The sequence below is a fragment of the Rattus norvegicus genome, chromosome 12 (genome assembly GCF_036323735.1).
Source record: "Rattus norvegicus strain BN/NHsdMcwi chromosome 12, GRCr8, whole genome shotgun sequence".
NCBI lineage: Eukaryota > Metazoa > Chordata > Mammalia > Rodentia > Muridae > Rattus > Rattus norvegicus.
Genome location: NC_086030.1, coordinates 16,884,025 through 16,903,030, shown reverse-complemented (window position 1 = coordinate 16,903,030; position 19,006 = coordinate 16,884,025). Strand labels below are relative to the sequence as shown.

Here is a 19,006-nt window from a genome sequence, read left to right as displayed (position 1 = left end):
CTCGATTACAGAGTGAGTGAACTACATACAGACTATATAAGACTGTACCCACCAAAAATAAGAGGGGTGGGACAGCACCCCTAGCACTTGCCTATCTTGTGCATGAGATCCTATATTTTTTAAGCCACCACTACCACAGGACGCAGCACCTACCTTTGACATTGTTCAGTGACAAAGAACGTTCCTGGTCTATCAGCCCAGGCCCTAGCCGGCTACTGCTCCCGCTGTCCTTCTGCCGGGCCACAGCCACTGCAATGCCAACAGGCGGATGTCTGACTTCGGCTTCCCCCTGGGCACCAGAGCCCTCTCGCCCAAAGGTCTTGGCACTCTCGGGTCTCTCTGGGTCCCGTTTCAACTGCCGGCCCCCTCCGGCTGTAGGGACCCCGGGGTGCGTGAGTCGGGCCTGGGCTCTAGGGGGACCCGCAGATGTGGGTATAGGTTCAGGTTTCATGGTGCCCAGGCCTCCAAAGGGGCTCTTCTTCCCACAGCCGCCGGGGCGCACTGCCACCGCCTCCCGGGCAAAACTACCACTGTATTTGATGAGGCTCTGCATAGCAGAGGCCTCTCCAGGTCCGTGGGCTGCAGCGGAGTGGAGGTCAGCACCGGGCCTGCCGCAGGTGGCCGATGCACGGGGCATCGCGCCCCCGGGGTCCAGGTAGGCCTTTTTGGAGGCTGTGGCAACAGCTGCTTCCTCTTCAGCTCTGCTGGCGTGGTGGTGCTGGGCTGCCAGGACAGCCATCTGTGTGGTGGCAAAGTTGCCCAGCTCAAAGGGTTTCCACTTGTGCTCCGGCCCCGGTGGTCGGGATGGCTCCAGGCCAAAGAGCTTAGCAGCCTGCTGGGCAGCAGAAGAGCTCGGGCCTCGGGGTGCACGCTCGCAAGGCCTCGGATCAGCCTCGGGCTTGAGTAGTTCCTTGGGGGGCAGGTAGGCTCGGGCATCCGGGGAGGACCGGGAAGAGCGGGCTGCTGGAGGTCCGTCCGATGGAGGCGGACGCTTGAGGGAGCGGATGACCGAACTTTTCTCCCGCAGGACCTCTGGTCGCTCCAGTCGTGGAGATCCAGGTGGACCTTGCAGGACCCCAGGACGGCCCGGCTCACGCTCCCTGGCCCGGACATCGCGAGCCTGGGATGCTATCTGGATGGGTCCCACACGCTCATCAAAGGCCTCCACAGAAGGCACAAAGGTGGGTGCCACCACGCGGTGCTCACGGCCTGGTTCACGGAACACGGTGTAGACACCTGCTGGTGTCGAAGAAGGGGGTGCAGGGGGACCCTTGGGGGGCAGTGGTGGTGGCGGCGGCGGTAGTGGGGACCCACAGGGCCTTGCAGCGGGCAGCAGGGCCTCAGCCCGCCGCAGCAGCCGAGCATTCTCCTCCTGCCTGGCTACCTCCTTGGCACCTCCGCGGCTCAACTCGGCCACCAGCCCCGCGTCCACCACACCGTTGCACAGGCTCAAGGCGGATGGCTGCAGCGCACCCTTGGCTTTGGCCTCTGCCAAAAAGGGAGACAGGCGCTCAGCCAGGCGTGAAGATCCTCGGTCCTGGCGGCCCTCGGCTCGGACCTCCTGGGTCAAGTCCACCACACCACGGGGCCCAGACACCTCCTCGCGTGCCCGTGGGTCTTTCTTGCCAAACAACGGAGGAGGGTCTCCACCGCGGCTCGAGCGATCCTTCCCTGTACCTTCCCGGGAAGAGCCTTTGGCTGTACCGCCTGAGGAGTGGCCACTGGGAGTTCTGGAGGAGGGTGTGTGAGCATGCAAGGTCCCCGGTGCAGGTAGGTAGAAGCCATCTAGGGGGAAGAGGACACAGTGAACCTCATTACCCCAAGACACCCTCCCTTCACCCAGCAGTGCATTGTACCCCAGAGAAAATACACGGGGTCCTTTGGAGAGAAGCCAGGCACGGCTAGAAAGTGAGTAAGAAGCCTGACTTTAACCATCCCGTCCTCCCAGGCCTGTCTGCTCCTAGGTTATTTTCAGAGCTATCCAGAGCTGATTAAAAGGCTGTGGGTAAACTCATGGACAGGTGAGGGGCCTTTGGGACTGGGTCTCAAAAAGGCATTTTGAGGTCTAGCATTCAGGAGGTAAAAGCAGGTGGATGTTAAGTTCAAGGCCATCCTTAGCTATGAACCAAGGTCTAGGCCACTGTGGACATGAGGCAAGAGAGAGACTAGGGTAGGGTGGGGGACTGAAGGGTAGGGGGAGGAAGGAAAGACCTATAAGATAAGGATTGACCTCAGTTTAACGATGCCTGCTATCAAGCCTGAAGGCCTGAGTTACATCTCCAGCCTATTTGGTGGAAAGAGAGAACTCCAAAAGCTGTCTTCTGATCTATACACATGGAGGAAGGAAGGAAGGAAGGAAGGAAGGAAGGAAGGAAGGAAGGAAGGAAGGAAGGAAGGAAGGAAAGAAGGAAAGAAGGAAAAAGAAGGAAGGCAGGCAAGCAGGAAGATAATTCAATTATAAAAAGAGGAAAGAAAACATTGACAAAGGGGTCAGGAATAACGGTGCACATCTTTAATCCCAACACTTGGAAGGCTGAGACAGGTGGATCTCTGTGAGTTCCAAGGCCACCCTGGTCCACATGGTAAGCTTCAGGACAGCCCCGGCTACAAAGAGAAACCCTGTCTCTATTTTGAAAAGGAAACCTTGGTGAAGGGGCTGAAGGGTCTAACTCAGTGGTCGAGCCCTTTCCTAACACCTGCAAGGTCTTGGACTCCATCGTCCTAGGGACCCTCCAATGAAAAGGTAAATACAGCATACAAGATACCTGGAACTCCATAGAAGACCCCCAGAGAAGCCCTGAGGAAATCACTCTGCTACCCCCCTCCCTGCCTAACAACAGTCCCCCTTCTTGCCCCCTTACCTTTCTGGGTATCGAAGATGCTGGGCTGACCTAGCTGGCTGAGGAGGGGGCTCCCGCTGCTGGGGGGCTCCAGGTGGTTCAAGTGGAGGTAGGAAGGATACAGCCCACTGGGCAGGTGGGAGAAGCCTAAAGAGAAAAGACAGAGAGGTCTATGCTGCTCATGCTTACCCACGAACGTCCTGTCCCCCTAACATTTGCTTCTCCTTGGAAAAAGCCACAATGGCCTGGCAGTCCCCTGGCAAAAGAAGCTGACTGGTCAACACCAGTTCTCGTAGCAACAACTGTCCCTCCCCCAAACCCCTGCCACTCACTTCAAGCCTTCCTGGAGGCCCAGGAAACCCAAAAGGGCTTGGATACCAATTCAAAGGCTCTGGGATCAAAGTCAGGATGGACCTAAGCAAGAGGGGCCTCGAAAGCCATGCTTCTCATTTAAGCCTTAAAAGCAACCCTGAGAAGACCACACACTCCTGTCTTCTCATTTTACAGATTAAAAACAAAGCAAAACACAAAACAAAAAACCAGACTCAGAGGAGATCACTGTCTGTAAGACCCAAGTCCTGCTAAACCTGGCTTTGAACTGAAGTCATCTGACCCTACAGCTTAGGTGAGACCTCAGTACACTGTGGATTCTGGATCAACAGTCTTCATGGGCCTCCTCTCTCCTGTGTGCCTCAGAACTGATGGTTGCTTGCCTTCTCTGAACACTGAAGTCAGCATCTCTAACTGTCCAGCCTTGCAAGGAGGACCTCCTTTTTTTTTTTTTTCCCCTTTTTTTTCGGAGCTGGGGACCGAACCCAGGACCTTCTGCTTGCTAGGCAAGAGCTCTACCACTGAGCTAAATCCCCAACCCTGCAAGGAGGACCTCTTAAGTTCCTTAAAAGGGCTGCTACAGTGAGGACCAAAAACAAAGAGTGGTGTGACTTCAAAAAGGGTGTGGCCACAGGTGACAATGGAGCAAGGACAACTAGGAGCAAGCAGGGAATGAAAACAGGGCACTAGGGGCCAGGCAGGGCCTCTTATGGCTTGCCTGGGACTGGGGGTCCTACTGTGGCCCTATAAGGGACACACTATCTGGCCCTCGTCTGAGGTCTGTCTGGGGTCAGGGATACAAGACTTGTCCCTGTCCCTGAGAACTGATGTCCTTTTCTCTGCCATCACCTGACACACACAAACCACCACACGGAGCTACAGATGGCACTCCAGATGCTTGCCTGACACATACAAACTCCTGAATTTGAGTTCTCATGACCCAAGATAGTCACTATACAGGCTGCACTCTGGTGGTACAGACCAGTAATCCTGACTGCCTGAGAGACTGAGGGCAGTCAGTTCAAGGCTAACCTGGGCAACTCAGTGAGAACCTGCTTAAAAAAAAAAAAAAAAAAAAAAGAAAGCTAAGGTCAGGTGTGGTGGAACATGCCTTCAGTACCACCTTCAGCCTTCAGCATTCTAGAGGCAGAGGCAGGTGAATCTCTACGAGTTTAAGGCTAGCCTGGGCTACACGGTAAGACCCTTTATCTCAAAACAAACAAATGGTGGCTTCGCACCGGTAATTCTAATTCTTGAGAAGCAGAGGCAGGAGGATTGCTGCAAATTCAAGGCCACTGTGGTCAACACGGTGAATCCCGAGTCAGCCAGTACATCGAGATAACAAAAGAACCCACTATGCACATCACAGAACAAAACAGATGCTCAGTCCACAGCGTCCCAGGTAAACACCTAACCAATGCTCAGCCGCATGCTGTGGGTCCTCTGCAGGTCCGTCCTGCATAAGACGGGCAACCCCAGGTCCAGCCCCCCACCCTAGCCCCAGATACTGCAGAGGGTGGAGGAGACCTAAGAGCACAGCCCCAGGACCAGGTCACGTCAGTGGGGTATGTCTGCTGTGGTTATCAGCATCTCGGGAAAAACTGAGGAATGAACCGATTCACACAGTAAGGGGACAGTAAGGTAGCCTGTGCCCTTCCAGGCCCCTGCTCAATGCTCACTCTGGCTGAGCTCAGTGGGAGGAGTTCAGGCAGAATACCAGCCCACACCAGCACCCATCATCCCAGCCCAAGGCAGACACCCAGCAGAGGCAACACAGCCTTTGTGCAAGGCTTTCATACTCGTCCCTGGATTCACGTGACTGTCCTGAGCGGCCCAAGAAAAATGGCTTCGGTACAGGAAAGGCCCAGACAGTCGAAAGCAGGCAATAGGGGCCTCCCGGAGCTACAGTGTCCTGGGTTCTAGGTGATCCCAGAGGATCCACAAGAGGTAAGAGGACCCTGACCTCAACAAACCAACACCTCAAATCCACAAGACAGAGGTGGAGGAGGGAGGCCGTGGGTTGGTTTAATTTCCTGTAACTGCCAAAAAAAATAAATAAATAAAAGGCAAGCCCAGAGTACCCACAACAGTGTGTATGTGTGTGTGTGTGTGTGTGTAAGTGTGTGGAAAGGTATTCCACTGACATATACCAGTCCCTGCTACAAAAGCATACGCCGCGTGATCTGGGAACCCATGGTAAACCTTCTGTCTTCCACCATGTATCAGTGGAAACAGGACTGAGCAGCAGAGGAGGAGGAGCCAGTGCTGGGCTGGGGTGAGAGGCTGCAGGCAGAGGCCTGGATGGCTCATGCAAAGGCCCTGTGGTAATAAAATAAGCGCCAAGTGCTAGAGGGGAAACATGGAGGCCGTGGTGAGAAAAGTGCTGAGAATGGTGCTGTGGACATAAAATTGCCATCACTGTGGAGACAGTGGCCCAGCAGCCCTCAGCCCCTCCCATCTGGCCCACTCCTTACCTTCATGGGCATGGGCAGCCCACAGGTGCACCATGGGCAGGTTGCTGGGGGTGGGGGAGCGGAAGGAGAGGTCAGAGGGCAAGGATACTGGACTCCCCTGAGACGAGGCCGAGGGCCCCATCCCGCTGGCCACAAAGCTGCCCAAGAAGGCCTCGCCTGCAGAAAAAAGGGAGGGGGGTCCCTGTCAGCCAGCCCGCAAACCAGGCTATGCCACCTGGACCACCGTCCCAAGGCCCCCACTGCATAAAGCCTTCACTACCAGAGAGATTAAGAGGTATCCCTTGGCCAGCCTCAGACACACCCTAAGGCTTCAATCACCATGGTGACCAAGAAAGAAGGTCAAACTTCCGCCAAGGCCTAGCACCCCAGAGAATGCTTTTACTACCTTGGCTGCAGATGGAAGGAAGCCTAAGTCCAGTCAGGAATGAAGGGAGCTCCCCAAGGACTGCCTGGGTCACAAGTAAGGGAGACAATGGTCACTGGAGAAAGAGCTCATATTCTGAGCTTGGCACAGGATAATGTCCAGAGACCAGCATCCCCAAGGACCTCACAGTGTCTAGTGACGGCACAGGCCCATGTAACTGATGGCAAAACTGAGGCCCAGGAAGGAAAAGCCTCAATTTAGCTAAGGAGTAATGGCTCCCTGCACACCCAGTAGGACATCTCAGATCCCAGACTGAGAGGCCTGATAGGTAGAGCAAATCACAAAGGAAAAGGAAAACAGAAGTCAGGAATGCTGACAGGAATAGGATACCAGCCCTTGGAAGCTGAGGTCAAAGGGCTGCAGGGTCTAAGCTAGCCTACACTATGAGTTGAGCCCATCTCAAAAATAATAAATGAGGGGTTGGGGATTTAGCTCAGTGGTAGAGCACTTGCCTAGGAAGCGCAAGTCCCTGGGTTTGGTCCCCAGCTCCGAAAAAAAAGAACCAAAAAAATAAATAAATAAATAAATAAATAAATAATAATAATAATAATAATAAATGAATGAATGAATGAATAAAGTTTTTAAAAAATGGATCCTACCATGATACCTGGAATCTGTTATCCTAGCTAGCACTCAAGGAAGCTGAGGCAGGGAAGGATTGCTGCAATTCAAGGCCAGCTGTGGGTGCACAGCAAGTTCCAGATAGTCTGGGTTACAGGGTGAGACCCTGTCTAAAAAAAAAATGTCCAAACTCAATTTGGGGATGTAGAGTGCTTGTCTAGTGCACATGAGGGACTAGGTTCAAACTTCAGCACCAAAAAAAAAAAAAAAAAAAAAAAAAAAAACAAACCACAAACAAGGTAGGAAGGAGGCGTACATTTAACAAGAATTATATAACAGATATGATAGTTTTAGGAACAATAAGAGTAAATAGGCCAGATGTTCCGTGGGTGGTTCAAACTCTCCCCGGGATACCCTGCAGGAGAGGGCGTGGAGCCCTGAACACATGGCTAGGTCCAGCACTCTAACCAAGCACCCACCGGGGGCCCATCGGGCTGGTCTCCAGAGGACGGCTCTGTGTAAGTTCTCAAGAGCCCTCTCTAGTCTCGGAGAGGTGGGCACTGTTTGCAGACAAAGCAGACAGGATGTGTGGCTCAGATGCCAGGGGCCCGCCCGCCGATCTAAGCAAGAGGGATCTCACAGACTCCGCCCACCACATCCAGTTTCTAGACCCCTGAAAGCCTTCCCAGGTAAGCCCTGTACAAAGTGTCCACTGACCGCCTCCCTAGGGGGATAGGATCCCAAAATATGCCCACAGGCCCTTGGGGGTACACGCAGGAAAACTGTGTTAGCAAAGGGCAGGGCTTCCTCACTGATCGCTACCAGAGTAGTGAGAGCAGAAGTTAGAGACCGCACACACCCTCTGATCACACGCCTGTTACCATGGCCTATGTTCAGCCACCAACACTGAAGACCAGTCCCTCACCGAAGTCCAGCGCCAACTCGTGTGGCCCAAGGGCCCTTGTAGCTGGTCAGCACATCCATGTAGCCCAAGCCTGGGAAGGTAGGGCCTCTGGGTCCTGCCAAACCCTAGGCTTCCTCCTTGATGTGGCAGAGGGCCGGTAGAAGGCTCCGGAAGCCAATAGCCAGGGGTTTGCGCAAAGGCTTACATCAGCCACCAGCTCTTCCTGCCTGGGCTGTGCGGAAGCGCAGGGCTCAGGCCTGCCCCTGCCTGGGCTTGTGAAACCAAGCAAGCAGCACCCCAATCTAAAGAAGCGTTGGCACCCGGATGCCACCAACGGTTCCTGTCACCACCAGGGCTCTAAATGGCCCCAACTCCTCCTCCCAGGCTGGGGATGATGATAACTGGGGGCAGGGGAGGGGGTGTCCCGGTGTCCAGGCAAGCCAATGCTGCTTTCTAGTTACGGAGTTGCAATCCTAAAGCAGGCACAAACCATTAATGGTGGCATAGGACAGTCATAAGAACCACTCAGGAGGCTGAGGCAAAAAGGATAGAAAGTTCTTAGTCACCCTGGACTGGAGTGAGTCAACGCTAGTCAGGGCAACTCAGATGGGAAGCACAGCTCAGCAATAAAGACCCTGCCTAGAATCCCCAGTGAGGGCTGGGGTGTGGCTCAATGGTAGAGCCCCTGCCTAGAATCCTCCAGTGAGGGGCTGGGGGTGTGGCTCAGTGGTAGAGCCCCTGCCTAGAATCCCCCAGTGAGGGCTGGGGGTGTGGCTCAGTGGATGAACCCCTGCCTAGAATCCTCCAGTGAGGGGCTGGGGCGTGGCTCAGTGGTAGAGCCCCTGCCTAGAATCCCCCAGTGAGGGCTGGGGGCGTGGCTCAGTGGTACAGCCCCTGCCTAGAATCCCCCAGTGAGGACTGGGGGTGTGGCTCAGTGGTACAGCCCCTGCCTAGAATCCTCCAGTGAGGGGCTGGGGGTGTGGCTCAGTGGTAGAGCCCCTGCCTAGAATCCCCCAGTGAGGGCTGGGGGCGTGGCTCAGTGGTACAGCCCCTGCCTAGAATCCCCCAGTGAGGACTGGGGGTGTGGCTCAGTGGTACAGCCCCTGCCTAGAATCCTCCAGTGAGGGGCTGGGGGTGTGGCTCAGTGGTAGAGCTCCTGCCTAGAATCCCCCAGTGAGGGGCTGGAGGCGTGGCTCAGTGGTAGAGTCCCTCCTAGAATCCCCCAGTGAGGGGCTGGGGGCGTGGCTCAGTGGTAGAGCCCCTGCCTAGAATCCTCCAGAAAGGGGCTGGGGATGTGGCTTAGCAGAGCACACACTTAGCATGATCAAGGCCCTGGGTTCCACTCACAGTACTTTAATTAGCTCCTACAGAACAGTCACGCCAAGACCACCAGCCCCATCCCCCTGCCTGACACCCTCAACAAAGCATAGCTTCATCTGTCAGGTAGGTACAGGACTGGGTCACTAAACACCACACACCAACAGAGAAAAGTCCAAGGAGCAGCAGACTCTCTGTGCTGTGGGACATGGTAGCCACTGACCATGTGTCACTCCTAAATCAGAATTGCAACCATGGAAACCGAAGAACTGTACGTTCTCTTTTATTAAATCGCAATTAATTTAGATTTAATCCAGCAATGCTCTAGGCTGAAGGTCTTTTCCTGGCTAGAAACTGAAAGAGTGAACATGAACTTTCAGTCTTTGTGGGGAAGAGCTGTAGACTCAAGGAGATTCCTAGACAGAGCAAAGGCCACATCCTAAGCTCATTCTGGGTATGCACATGTCACATGTGTATGTGTTCATTCAACATATGCACATGCAGAAGCCAGGAGGATGTTTGATGCGTGCGTGCCTCTGCCTTATTCAATCCAGACAGCATCTCTACTGGGCCTGGATCTAAACTGATGGGTGTCAAGCCCCAGGGACCCTCTCGTTTCTGCCCCAGAAACAGCCTGACCACACCCACCTGTTAATATGGGTGCCGGGATTTGAAGTCGTGTCCTCACATGTGTGTGTTTGTGTGTGTGTGTGTGTGTGTGTGTGTGTAGCAAACATCTTACTGCTGAGCCATCTCCATGGCCTCTTGACAAAAGCCCCACTATGTAGCCCAGGCTGTCTTAGCCCTCACTATGTAGCCCAGGTTGGCAGTCCTCCTGCCTTGGCCTTCCTGAGTGACAAGATCACAGGCGTGAACCACACCACTCCTAACTCATGGCTGTCATTCTGGCCAATCTGTAAATCCCCCTGGGCTATGTGAAATACATAACACATTTATCATCTTCTCCCTCCAGGTTGATGTATGGAAAGATTCAAGACACTTCTGTTTGTAAAATGATCTGAGCTCGGTCTGCCCACAGGGTGCCATGTAATGCCAGCTGTTGTCACAAATGACTGGCTAAGTGATGCCTCCAGGGCCAGGGTTTGAGGGGGTCCACTTGCCCTACCCACGCACTGTTTATCCTTCCTCAGAGAAGTGAGCACTTATAAGTCATTAACACATTAAGCATCACTGAACTGTATATTCTGACTGTGTATTACATAATTGTATGTTACATGTATGTGTGTGTGTGAGTGTGTGTGTTTGTGTGAGTGTGTGCCCGTACACACAGAACCCTGAAGTTGACCTCAGAGGTCTTCCTCAACCAGCTCTGATTTGGTTAGAATGGCTGGCTGGTGAGCCGGGAGACATCCTCCTGTCTCAACCTCCCCAGGACCTGGATTCCAGGCAGGTGATGTGTGCCTCTTGCGGTTTTCCACAAGGACGTTAAATGTCAGTCAGGTCCCATGCTTGTGAATGTCATTTCCACCCCCCAAAAAACAAAGAAAAGAGCCAATTGTTTATCCCCATTCAAGCTCCAAGCAGGCCCCAACTTGTTTAGCTTATAAGATCAGAACATTCATCCACAGCGGCATTAAAACTCCAAGCTTCGAAGCTTCCAAACCGCAGGTGTCTTTGCCCACAAGTCTCCCAGTCCTTTCCAGACCCTGGCTCACTATCCTGAAGCCCTGGGGCCCAGGAACCTTGTTACTCCTTTGCATATTAAGAAATTAAAGACAAGAACAAATGCCTTTAATCCCAGCACTTGGGAGGCAGGGGAAGGCAGATCTCTGAGTTCAAGACCAACCTGCTCTACAGAGTAAGTTCCTCAACAGCCAGGGCTACGAAGAGAAGAAGAAGAAAAAAAAAAAAAACAAAAGTCAGCTGTGGGGACACTCCCAAGGCTAAGGCAATAGAGACAGACAGATACCCAGGGCTCAGTCAGTCTAGACAATTCCAGACCACTGAAAAGGACCCTGCCTCAAAGAAAATAAACAGCTTCCTAAAGAATGTCCCCTGAAGTTGTTCTCCAGCCTCCACAAACACAGGCACACCCGTACCACACACAAACACACACACTTAAAAGGAAAACCAAGGGCTGGAGAGATGGCTCAGTGGTTAAGAGCACTGACTGCTCTTCCAGAGGTCCTGAGTTCAAATCCCAGCAACCACATAGTGGCTCACAACCATCTGTAATGGGATCTGATGCCCTCTTCTGGTGTGTTTAAGACAGCTACAGTATACTTATATATGATAAATAAATCTTTAAAAAAAAAAAAAAAAGGAAAACCAGAAGTAGATGGGCTTTCTAGACCATCCGAACATTATGCATGAAGTCCTGGTTCCTTCCCCAGCACTTCAAGAATAAAACAAGTCCTCAGAAGTTGGGGGTTAGCAAGGGGCCACCTGCTCACAGGCAGGATGAACACTCGGTTGGGTGTCTCTGCTTCTCGAGCAAAGATTTAACAACATTCGTAAAACTCCCAAGTTTCCCGAGTCATTTTCCTACACACCGGGCCACGTGCCAAGCACATACCTCACCGGCTCCTGTAACTCCATGCCCATCACGGAAGGGGTTAGTCACACTGAGCCCAGTTCTAAAGGAGCCAGCAAAGACACTGGCTGGGCTTGCCCGGGTCAATGTGGGCTGGTGAGGAAATCCAGACCCTGCAATTCCTTATCGTCTCTGGTACCTCAATAGATGGCAAGGGACACTATCTGTGGGGATCTGGGTACAATCCCCTCAGAGACCCCGATGCTACTGTAGGAGCCAGCAGCACCCTGCCTGTGTTACGGATGAAATCAGGAGGAAACCTACAGCTGCCCGTACTTGTGCTTTTAACAATAATCCAAAAGAGTTTCTATAAACTCCAGAAATAGACAGCTGGTTGGGTTTTAAACCTCGTGCCATTCTGAGCGGCCTGACCGTTTGATCGGAACCTTGCACCCTTCTGATCTATTCTGCTTGTAAGTGAACCATTCTCTTTCCGACGCTTGTAAGCCGCGGATGCCACCATCGGCTCACTCATCACCGGCTAGTGCTGTTCAAGCTCAATGCTTACACTATTCCGAATGCTTCAATCTGGCCAAATACCGTCTCTTATCACTCACACAAGAAGGATGACTATGCAGAATCCAGCCCTAGAATCCCAGCCCTGCAAAAGTGGAGGCAGAGGGGCAGCCGTTCAAGGTCATCAGTGACTATAGAGCTAGCATGTTCTCAGTCAGCCCGGGCTCCCTGAGACTGTCTCAAAAGGAGAAAGGTAAATACAGCATGAAGCCAGCTGGGAATATAAAGTCCACCTCAAGTAGATAGACAGACAGACACACAGACACACAGACACGCAAACAGATAGACAGGCTTGAGAAACCAGTCACGCTATGTGTATTAAAGTGTGTTTGTGGGCCAGCAAGATGGCTCAGCAAGTAAAGGGGCTTGCCAACAAGCTGACGATCTGAGTTCAAGCCCCCCACCCAGACAGTGGAGGATCTGAGTTCAAGCCCCCCACCCAGACAGTGGAGGGAAGAGAGCTTCTCCAAGTTGTCTTTTGACCTGTGCTCACGTGCGATGTGCACACACGATAAAGAAAAGGAAAAATCACTCTTCGGAGTGTACCTGCTATAATTGTCTTTTAAAACACTTATTGTGGGCTGGAGAGATGGCTCAGCGGTTAAGAGCACTGACTGCTCTTCCAGAGGTCCTGAGTTCAAGTCCCAGCAACCACATGGTGACTCACAACTATCTATAATAGGATCTGATGCCCTCTTCTGGTGTGTCTGAAAACAGGGACAGGGTACCCATATACATAAAAAAAAAAACAAATAAGGGGTTGGGGATTTAGCTCAGTGGTAGAGCGCTTGCCTAGGAAGCGCAAGGCCCTGGGTTCGGTCCCCAGCTCCGAAAAAAAGAACCAAAAAAAAAAACAAAAAAAAAAAACCAAATAAATCTTAAAACGCTTATTGTTTTAACTATGTGGACGTGGGTTTGTGCATGAAATTAAAGGTGCCTCATAGCTATGGGTGGTTCTGAGCTACCCAATGTGGGTACTGGGAGTCAAACTCTGGTCCTCTGAAAAAGCAATAAACACTCTTGCCTGCTAAGCAGTCTCTCTAGCCCCTATTTTATTTTTGAAACAGGGTCTCATGGATCCCGGGCTGACTCCTAGACTCCCTGTGTAGCAGAAGATGACCTTGAACTCCTGATCCTCCTGTCTCCACCTCCTGAAACACTGGGATTACAGGTGTATGTCACCATGCCTGATTGCTGCATTGCTGGGAAAACCCAGAGCTTCCGGCAAGCTAGGCAAACACCTACCAAACGGAGCTCCATTCCCAACCCTGATCATTCTATTATGCAACTAATCACCATTGCTTGGATCCTACTGTGTCTGCTCTTACAAGTAATCAGAGGTATTGAATATGTAAGAAAATCTGCCAGCAGTGGTGGCCCAAGCCTTTAATCCAGCACTCAAAAACCCACCACCCCCACCACCACTATCACCACCACCACCATCACCACCAACAGAAATAAAGAAAATCTGCAGGCCATACTCAGATTGGTGCTACCTGCAGCCTCAGAGTCTCAGGCATGCACAGGGGATCTTGGACACTGTCCACTAAAAGATGACAGGGCTTGCCACGGCTACACCTGGGACTCAGCACCTAAGGGCCTTTGCACAGCAGCTGGGAATCCATGTTCCGTTAGACACCGGAAAGGATCATACAATGACACATAACACACAGAAGGAGGCCCATCTCTCCCCACCCTATTCCCAAACATCCCAGCCTATGGAGTAATAAAGCTATCCACCTGCCTCACTTCCCTGTTTACCTGCCCTGTCCCGTGCTGCTCCCCAAGGCCAACCACAGTGGCTCTAGTCCTTTCCAGAGATTAGGATGCAGGCTTGGACTGCTAAAACCACGCTCCTCAACCCCTGCGAGGGGATGCTCACTTATAATCTCAGACATTAGGAGGCAACTCAGGTTGCATGGCAATTCCCCACCTCAAAAAACAATGCCCCACCCCCAGGGGGGGGCAATGCTAGACACAGTGTATGTCTATGATTCCAGCACTTGGAAGGTGGGGACAGGATCATCTTAGACTGAATAGCCAAGTCAAAGCCAACCTGAGTTAGAGACCCTGTTTTAAAGGGAAGGGAAAGGTAAGGCAGGCTTAGAGACTCAGTCCTGTAACGCTAACCCTTGGGAGGAACTTGAACAGTTATCTACATGCCTGGAGCAATGGAAGTGTTCACAAATAGCCTTCATATAAAAATAGCCCAAGAGTTCCCCAGTGAATGAATGGGTAAACAAGCTGTGGTGTGCCTATGAAGTGGAATACTATTCTGCCTGATAAAAGGAAAGTGTGATACTCATTCAAATGGAAGGGCAAATGCTTCCTGATGAATTTGTTGATAAGGAATCGGGAACTATCAATTCAATGAAAGAAGAAGCTGAAGGGTAGGTGCCAGAGGCCGGGGAAGGGGAGGGGAGGGGAGGAAGAAGCAAGGAGCAAAGGTTGGCTGTGCAGTATGAACGCACTGAACTACGCAGTTTAGAAATGAAAATGGGGGACTGGAGAGATGGCTCAGCAGCTGAGGGCACTCACTGCTCTTCCAGAGGACCAGGGTTCAAATCCCAGCATCCATAAGACAGTTCCCAACTGTCTGTAACTCCCAGGTCTGATATTCTCACATAGAAATACATGCAGGCCAAACAGCAGTGCACACAAAGTAAAGATAAATTTTAAAAAAATATAGAAATAGGGAAGGAAGGAGGGAAAGAAGAGCAAACACAGGCCCAGCACTTGGGAAGCTGAAGCAGGAGGATCACAGGTTCAGAGTCAGCCTGGGTGCTCAACTGTAGAGCACATATGCACCTCCCTGTGAGGCGACAATGACTACGGGAACAGGAATGAGTGCATACGGGACACATGCGGCCAAAGATTGTTCTGAACAGAATCCCGGGATATCTTACTCTCTGACTGATACCCATGAACTCTGTCACGAGTGTAATTTACGAAGAACAGGACAAGTAAATCAATAAAAGTTGAGCCCAAGATGTGAGATGGTTCAGTGGGTAAAAGTGCTTGGCAGAGCAAGCAAGACCACAGTTCAAGCTGTTGAAGAGAGAATCTTAGCTCCCAAACTGTCCTCCAAGTGTGCGCTCGTGCTTTCTCGCTTTCTCGCTTTCTCTCTCTCTCTCTCTCTCTCTCTCTCTCTCTCTCTCTCTCTCTCTCTCCTTCCCCATCCCTCCCTCCCCTTCTCTCTCCCTCCCCCTCTCTCTCTCCTTCCCCTTCTTTCTCTCTCCCTCCCTCTCTTTCTCTCTCTCCCTCACCCTCTCTCTGTCCCCTCTCTCTCTCCCTTCTCCTTCCCTCTCCCCTCCTCTCCCTTCCTCTCTCTCCTTCCCCTCTCCCCTTCTCTCTCCCTCCCTCCCCTTCTCTCTCCCTCCCCCTCTCTCTCTCCTTCCCCTTCTCTTTCTCTTTCCCTCCCTCTCTTTCTCTCTCTCCCCTCACCCCCTCTCTGTCCTCTCTCTCCCCTCACCCCCTCTCTGTCCTCTCTCTTCCTCCCTCCCCTCTCTCTCCCTTCCCCTTCTTCCCTCTCCCCTCCTCCCTCTCTCTCTCCCTCCCTCCCTTCACTTCTCTCTCTCTCCTTTCCCCATCCCTCCCTCCTCTTCTCTCTCCCTCCCTCCCCTCTCTCTCTCCCTCCCCCTTCTTCCCTCTCCCCTCCTCTCCCTTCCTCTCTCTCACCCTCTCTCTCTCCCTCCCTCCCCTTCTCTCTCTCCCCCCACTTCCCTCACCACACACACACACTACAAATTCTAAGTAAACAAAAGTCAGCTGGTGAGATGGCTCAGTGGGTAAGGGGCTTGCTGCCAAATCTGATGACCTGAGTTCAATCCCGGGAGTCCACACAGTGGAAGGAAAGAACTGCTTCCTGCAAACTGTCCTCTGACCTCCACGTGTGCACCTTGGCGTGCGCGCGCACACACACACTTAAATAAATAAAAAGTAATGTTTTTTAAAGTGACTAGCAATAGTAATAATAATAATAATAAAAGACCCTTCTTATTACCCCTGCACCACCCACACACCAGCTTCCCAGCAGACTGCCAAAGCCTGGCTTCTGGATGTTTCCCTTACTAGCTGTGTGACCTTAGACAACCCAACCTCTCTGTGCCTTCCCATTCTTCCTTAATATAATTGAGGGCATGAGAAGGAAAGCCCCCCCCAACTCTCCACCCCTGGCCTTCTGACACTCACCAAGTAACAGATTGAGCATCTGGCCAGCCAGTGTGGAACCTTACTCAGTGCTCTCTGGCCGCAGGGCTGGGGGCCTATGGCTGTCTCCTCCTCTGGGGTCCAGTGTAGGCAGATGAGGTAGGTGAAGAGAGGGAGTTGAGGCAAAAAGCCAGCCTTAAAAACCAGCCCCACACCCAGGAGGAAGGCCTAAAGGCTGGAGATAAAGCCCATCCCAACCCCACCTCCCCTTCCCACCCACCCCTCCAGCTTAATCCAAAAATTGCAAGCCACACCCATCCCTCTCATCTCTGGTCTTCCCCATCTACCTAGGGTGCTCGGGTCCCCAGAGCATCTTTTAGAAGAGACCCCACTGTTCCTAGAACAAATGGTCAGCAGGACACCTCCTGACCAAATCCAAGCCCCTCCATCTTCACAGCACCATGGGCTTTGTCTTGCCTCCACCAGACAGCTTACCCCCAAAAGTAGATCCTTAAGATTTAAATGAAAAAAAAAAAAAGAGAGAGAACCAAAGTTTCCCAGAGACAGGTAAAGACCAGCTTAGCCACCGAGATGCAAATAAGCCCACTGGGCCTCGGCCCTCAGGGCTGCAGACAGGTCACAGTCAGCAGGCAATTACAGAGGGACTTCCTTCTGGAAAGAATTTATCCCCTAAGGACCACTCCAGCCTCAGGAGTGGAGGAGTTAGGGATGAAGGGACTTCCAGGGACTGCTTGGACAAAGGAATATGATCAGAATGAGGCGGAAACCAACCAGAAATGAGGCAGAAGCGACCTCTTGACACCGAAATCCACAGCAAAACTTTAGAGTTAAGAATTTCTTCTATTGGGGCTGGAGAGACGACAGTGGCTAAGAGCATTGACTAGAACACCTATGTTCAATTCCCAGCGCCCACATGGCAGTTCCCAACGGGCTGTCACTTCAAGACCTGACACCCTCACACAGGCATACATGTGGGCAACCAATGCACATAAAATAAAAACAAGTTATTAAAAAAAAAAAAAGAATTCCTTCTGAGCTGACAAGATGGCTCAGTACATAAAGGGGCTTGCTGCCAAGCCTGATGATCTGAGTTTGATCCCTGGGACCCACAGGATGGAAGGAGAGAACCAAATGCCCCATGCTTTAAGTTGTCTTCTGACCTCTATGTGTGTGCACCATGAATGCTCTAGTGTGGGCATGCTCTCTAGTGCTGTCTCTCTAATGCACAAATTTCTTGCTTGCCCACTCTTAGTGTGTATAAGAGTTTATACACACACACACACACACACACATACACACACACACATTTATACACACACACACTCCACATACAAACTCTCACACATATGCACATATATATACACATACATACACACAGACACAGACATACACACATGCACATATAGACACATACATGCACATATAGACATACATACATACACATACAAGCTCTCATACACACACACATATGTGTGTGCACATCCACACACTCTCAAATGTATGAATTTCTTGCTTGCCTACTTTAAGGCACACACAAAACTCACACACATGCACATATAGACACACATACAAACTCACACACACACACTCTCAAACACACAAATTTCTTGCTTGTCCGCTTTCACACAACACACACACACACACAAGCACTCACACACATACATGCACATATATGCGTGTGCACGCACACACAAGCACACACACTAAGCTAGGCTACGACTCTGTGGCAAACTGCAGATTTAGCAGCATATGTGGAGCCCTGGGTTCCATCCCTAGCACCAAAACAAAACAAAACAAAAGACAAAAACCTAGCCCGGTGTGGTGGCTCATGGCCCTAACCCCAGCACTTGGACAACTGAGACAAAAAGATTTAAGGAATCGGAGGCCTGGATGCACTGAGATCCTGTCTCAAACCAAACAGAAGACACAATCAGAATATTTCTGGTCCCTCCAACTTAGAGGTCCCTGGTATCTCTAAAGCCCAGGGGGCAGGGAGGTGCTCGACACCACAGCTGATTTGGGTGGGGGTTTTGTTTGGTCTGTAGTGCTGGGGATATAACAAGGCATCTTGCAAGCTAAGCAAACTGTGTGGTACACCTGGGGAGCTGTTTTCACCAGGGAAGAATTTAGAGTCTCCAACAAGCCCTTTGCTGACAGAGATGAAGCTATAAAAGGCTGGAATACATGGGGGGTGCAGGGGCCCACTTCTGTAATCCCAGCTCTGACCAAAGCTGAGGAGGTAGCGCTTACACATGAAGAAAGACCAGGGTCAGCCTCACCTACAGAGGCTAAACATTAAGCCTGAGGCCAGCCTAGGTCACAAAAAGACCATATCTCAAATAGTAACAATAGTCAGTTTAAATTAGTGAATTAACTTTTAAAAGAATGGGACTCTTCCGGGGCTGCGGTTAGGCAGAGGGCAAAGCCAGGCAGAAACCCAGGCTGGCTTAAGCAGCTACTGAACTCTCACACAAGGCCAAAAAGAAAAGTATCAAAACCATGCACCAGATATGGACTTAGGGGGGGTGGGGGGGGGAGGCTGAGGCAGAGGGGTAGACCTCAAGGTCAGCCACATAACAGCTGTCAAAAGAAAAAAGAAAACTGGGAGGGAAATACCTTTATACAGAGATAATACTGATTGGGTGTCCGGCTCTCATAGTCCAACTCCCTCCCTTAACCTGGAGCTAAACTGGAGGCCCGCAAGCTCCAGCAATCCTCCTGTCTCCATGCCCCAAAGCACTCCAGCTACTGGAGGCACACACAGCCATGCCCTGATTTTCAGGTGGGTGCAGGAATCGGAACTTGGGTCCTCATGCTTAAGCAGTAATGGCATTTCCGGGTCCCATGCTTCCCAGACACATTCTCATGAACCTCAGGCTAGACCTAACTCATTCTAGACCTAAGGCTAGCCTTGGA

General features: G+C 51.6%; 1 protein-coding gene across 11 annotated transcripts in view; it reads right to left on the bottom strand.

Moving 5' to 3' along the window:
- The window catches only part of Tnrc18 (trinucleotide repeat containing 18), a 96,295-nt gene that overhangs the window by 62,194 nt on the left and 15,095 nt on the right, over positions 1–19,006 (bottom strand). For 7 of the 11 annotated variants that reach the window (XM_063271267.1, XM_039089375.2, XM_039089371.2 and 4 more), the window contains exons 3-5: positions 5,645–5,800; positions 2,862–2,987; positions 154–1,785 (exon numbers count right to left, since the gene is read on the bottom strand). In XM_063271267.1, coding sequence (XP_063127337.1) covers positions 154–1,785; positions 2,862–2,987; positions 5,645–5,800 — 1,914 coding nt within the window. Of the gene's footprint in view, positions 1–153; positions 1,786–2,861; positions 2,988–5,644; positions 5,801–7,554; positions 8,379–19,006 lie in introns of those variants that run through there. The other 4 variants (XM_039089379.2, XM_063271266.1, NM_001107123.2 and 1 more) reach the window with 2 other exon arrangements.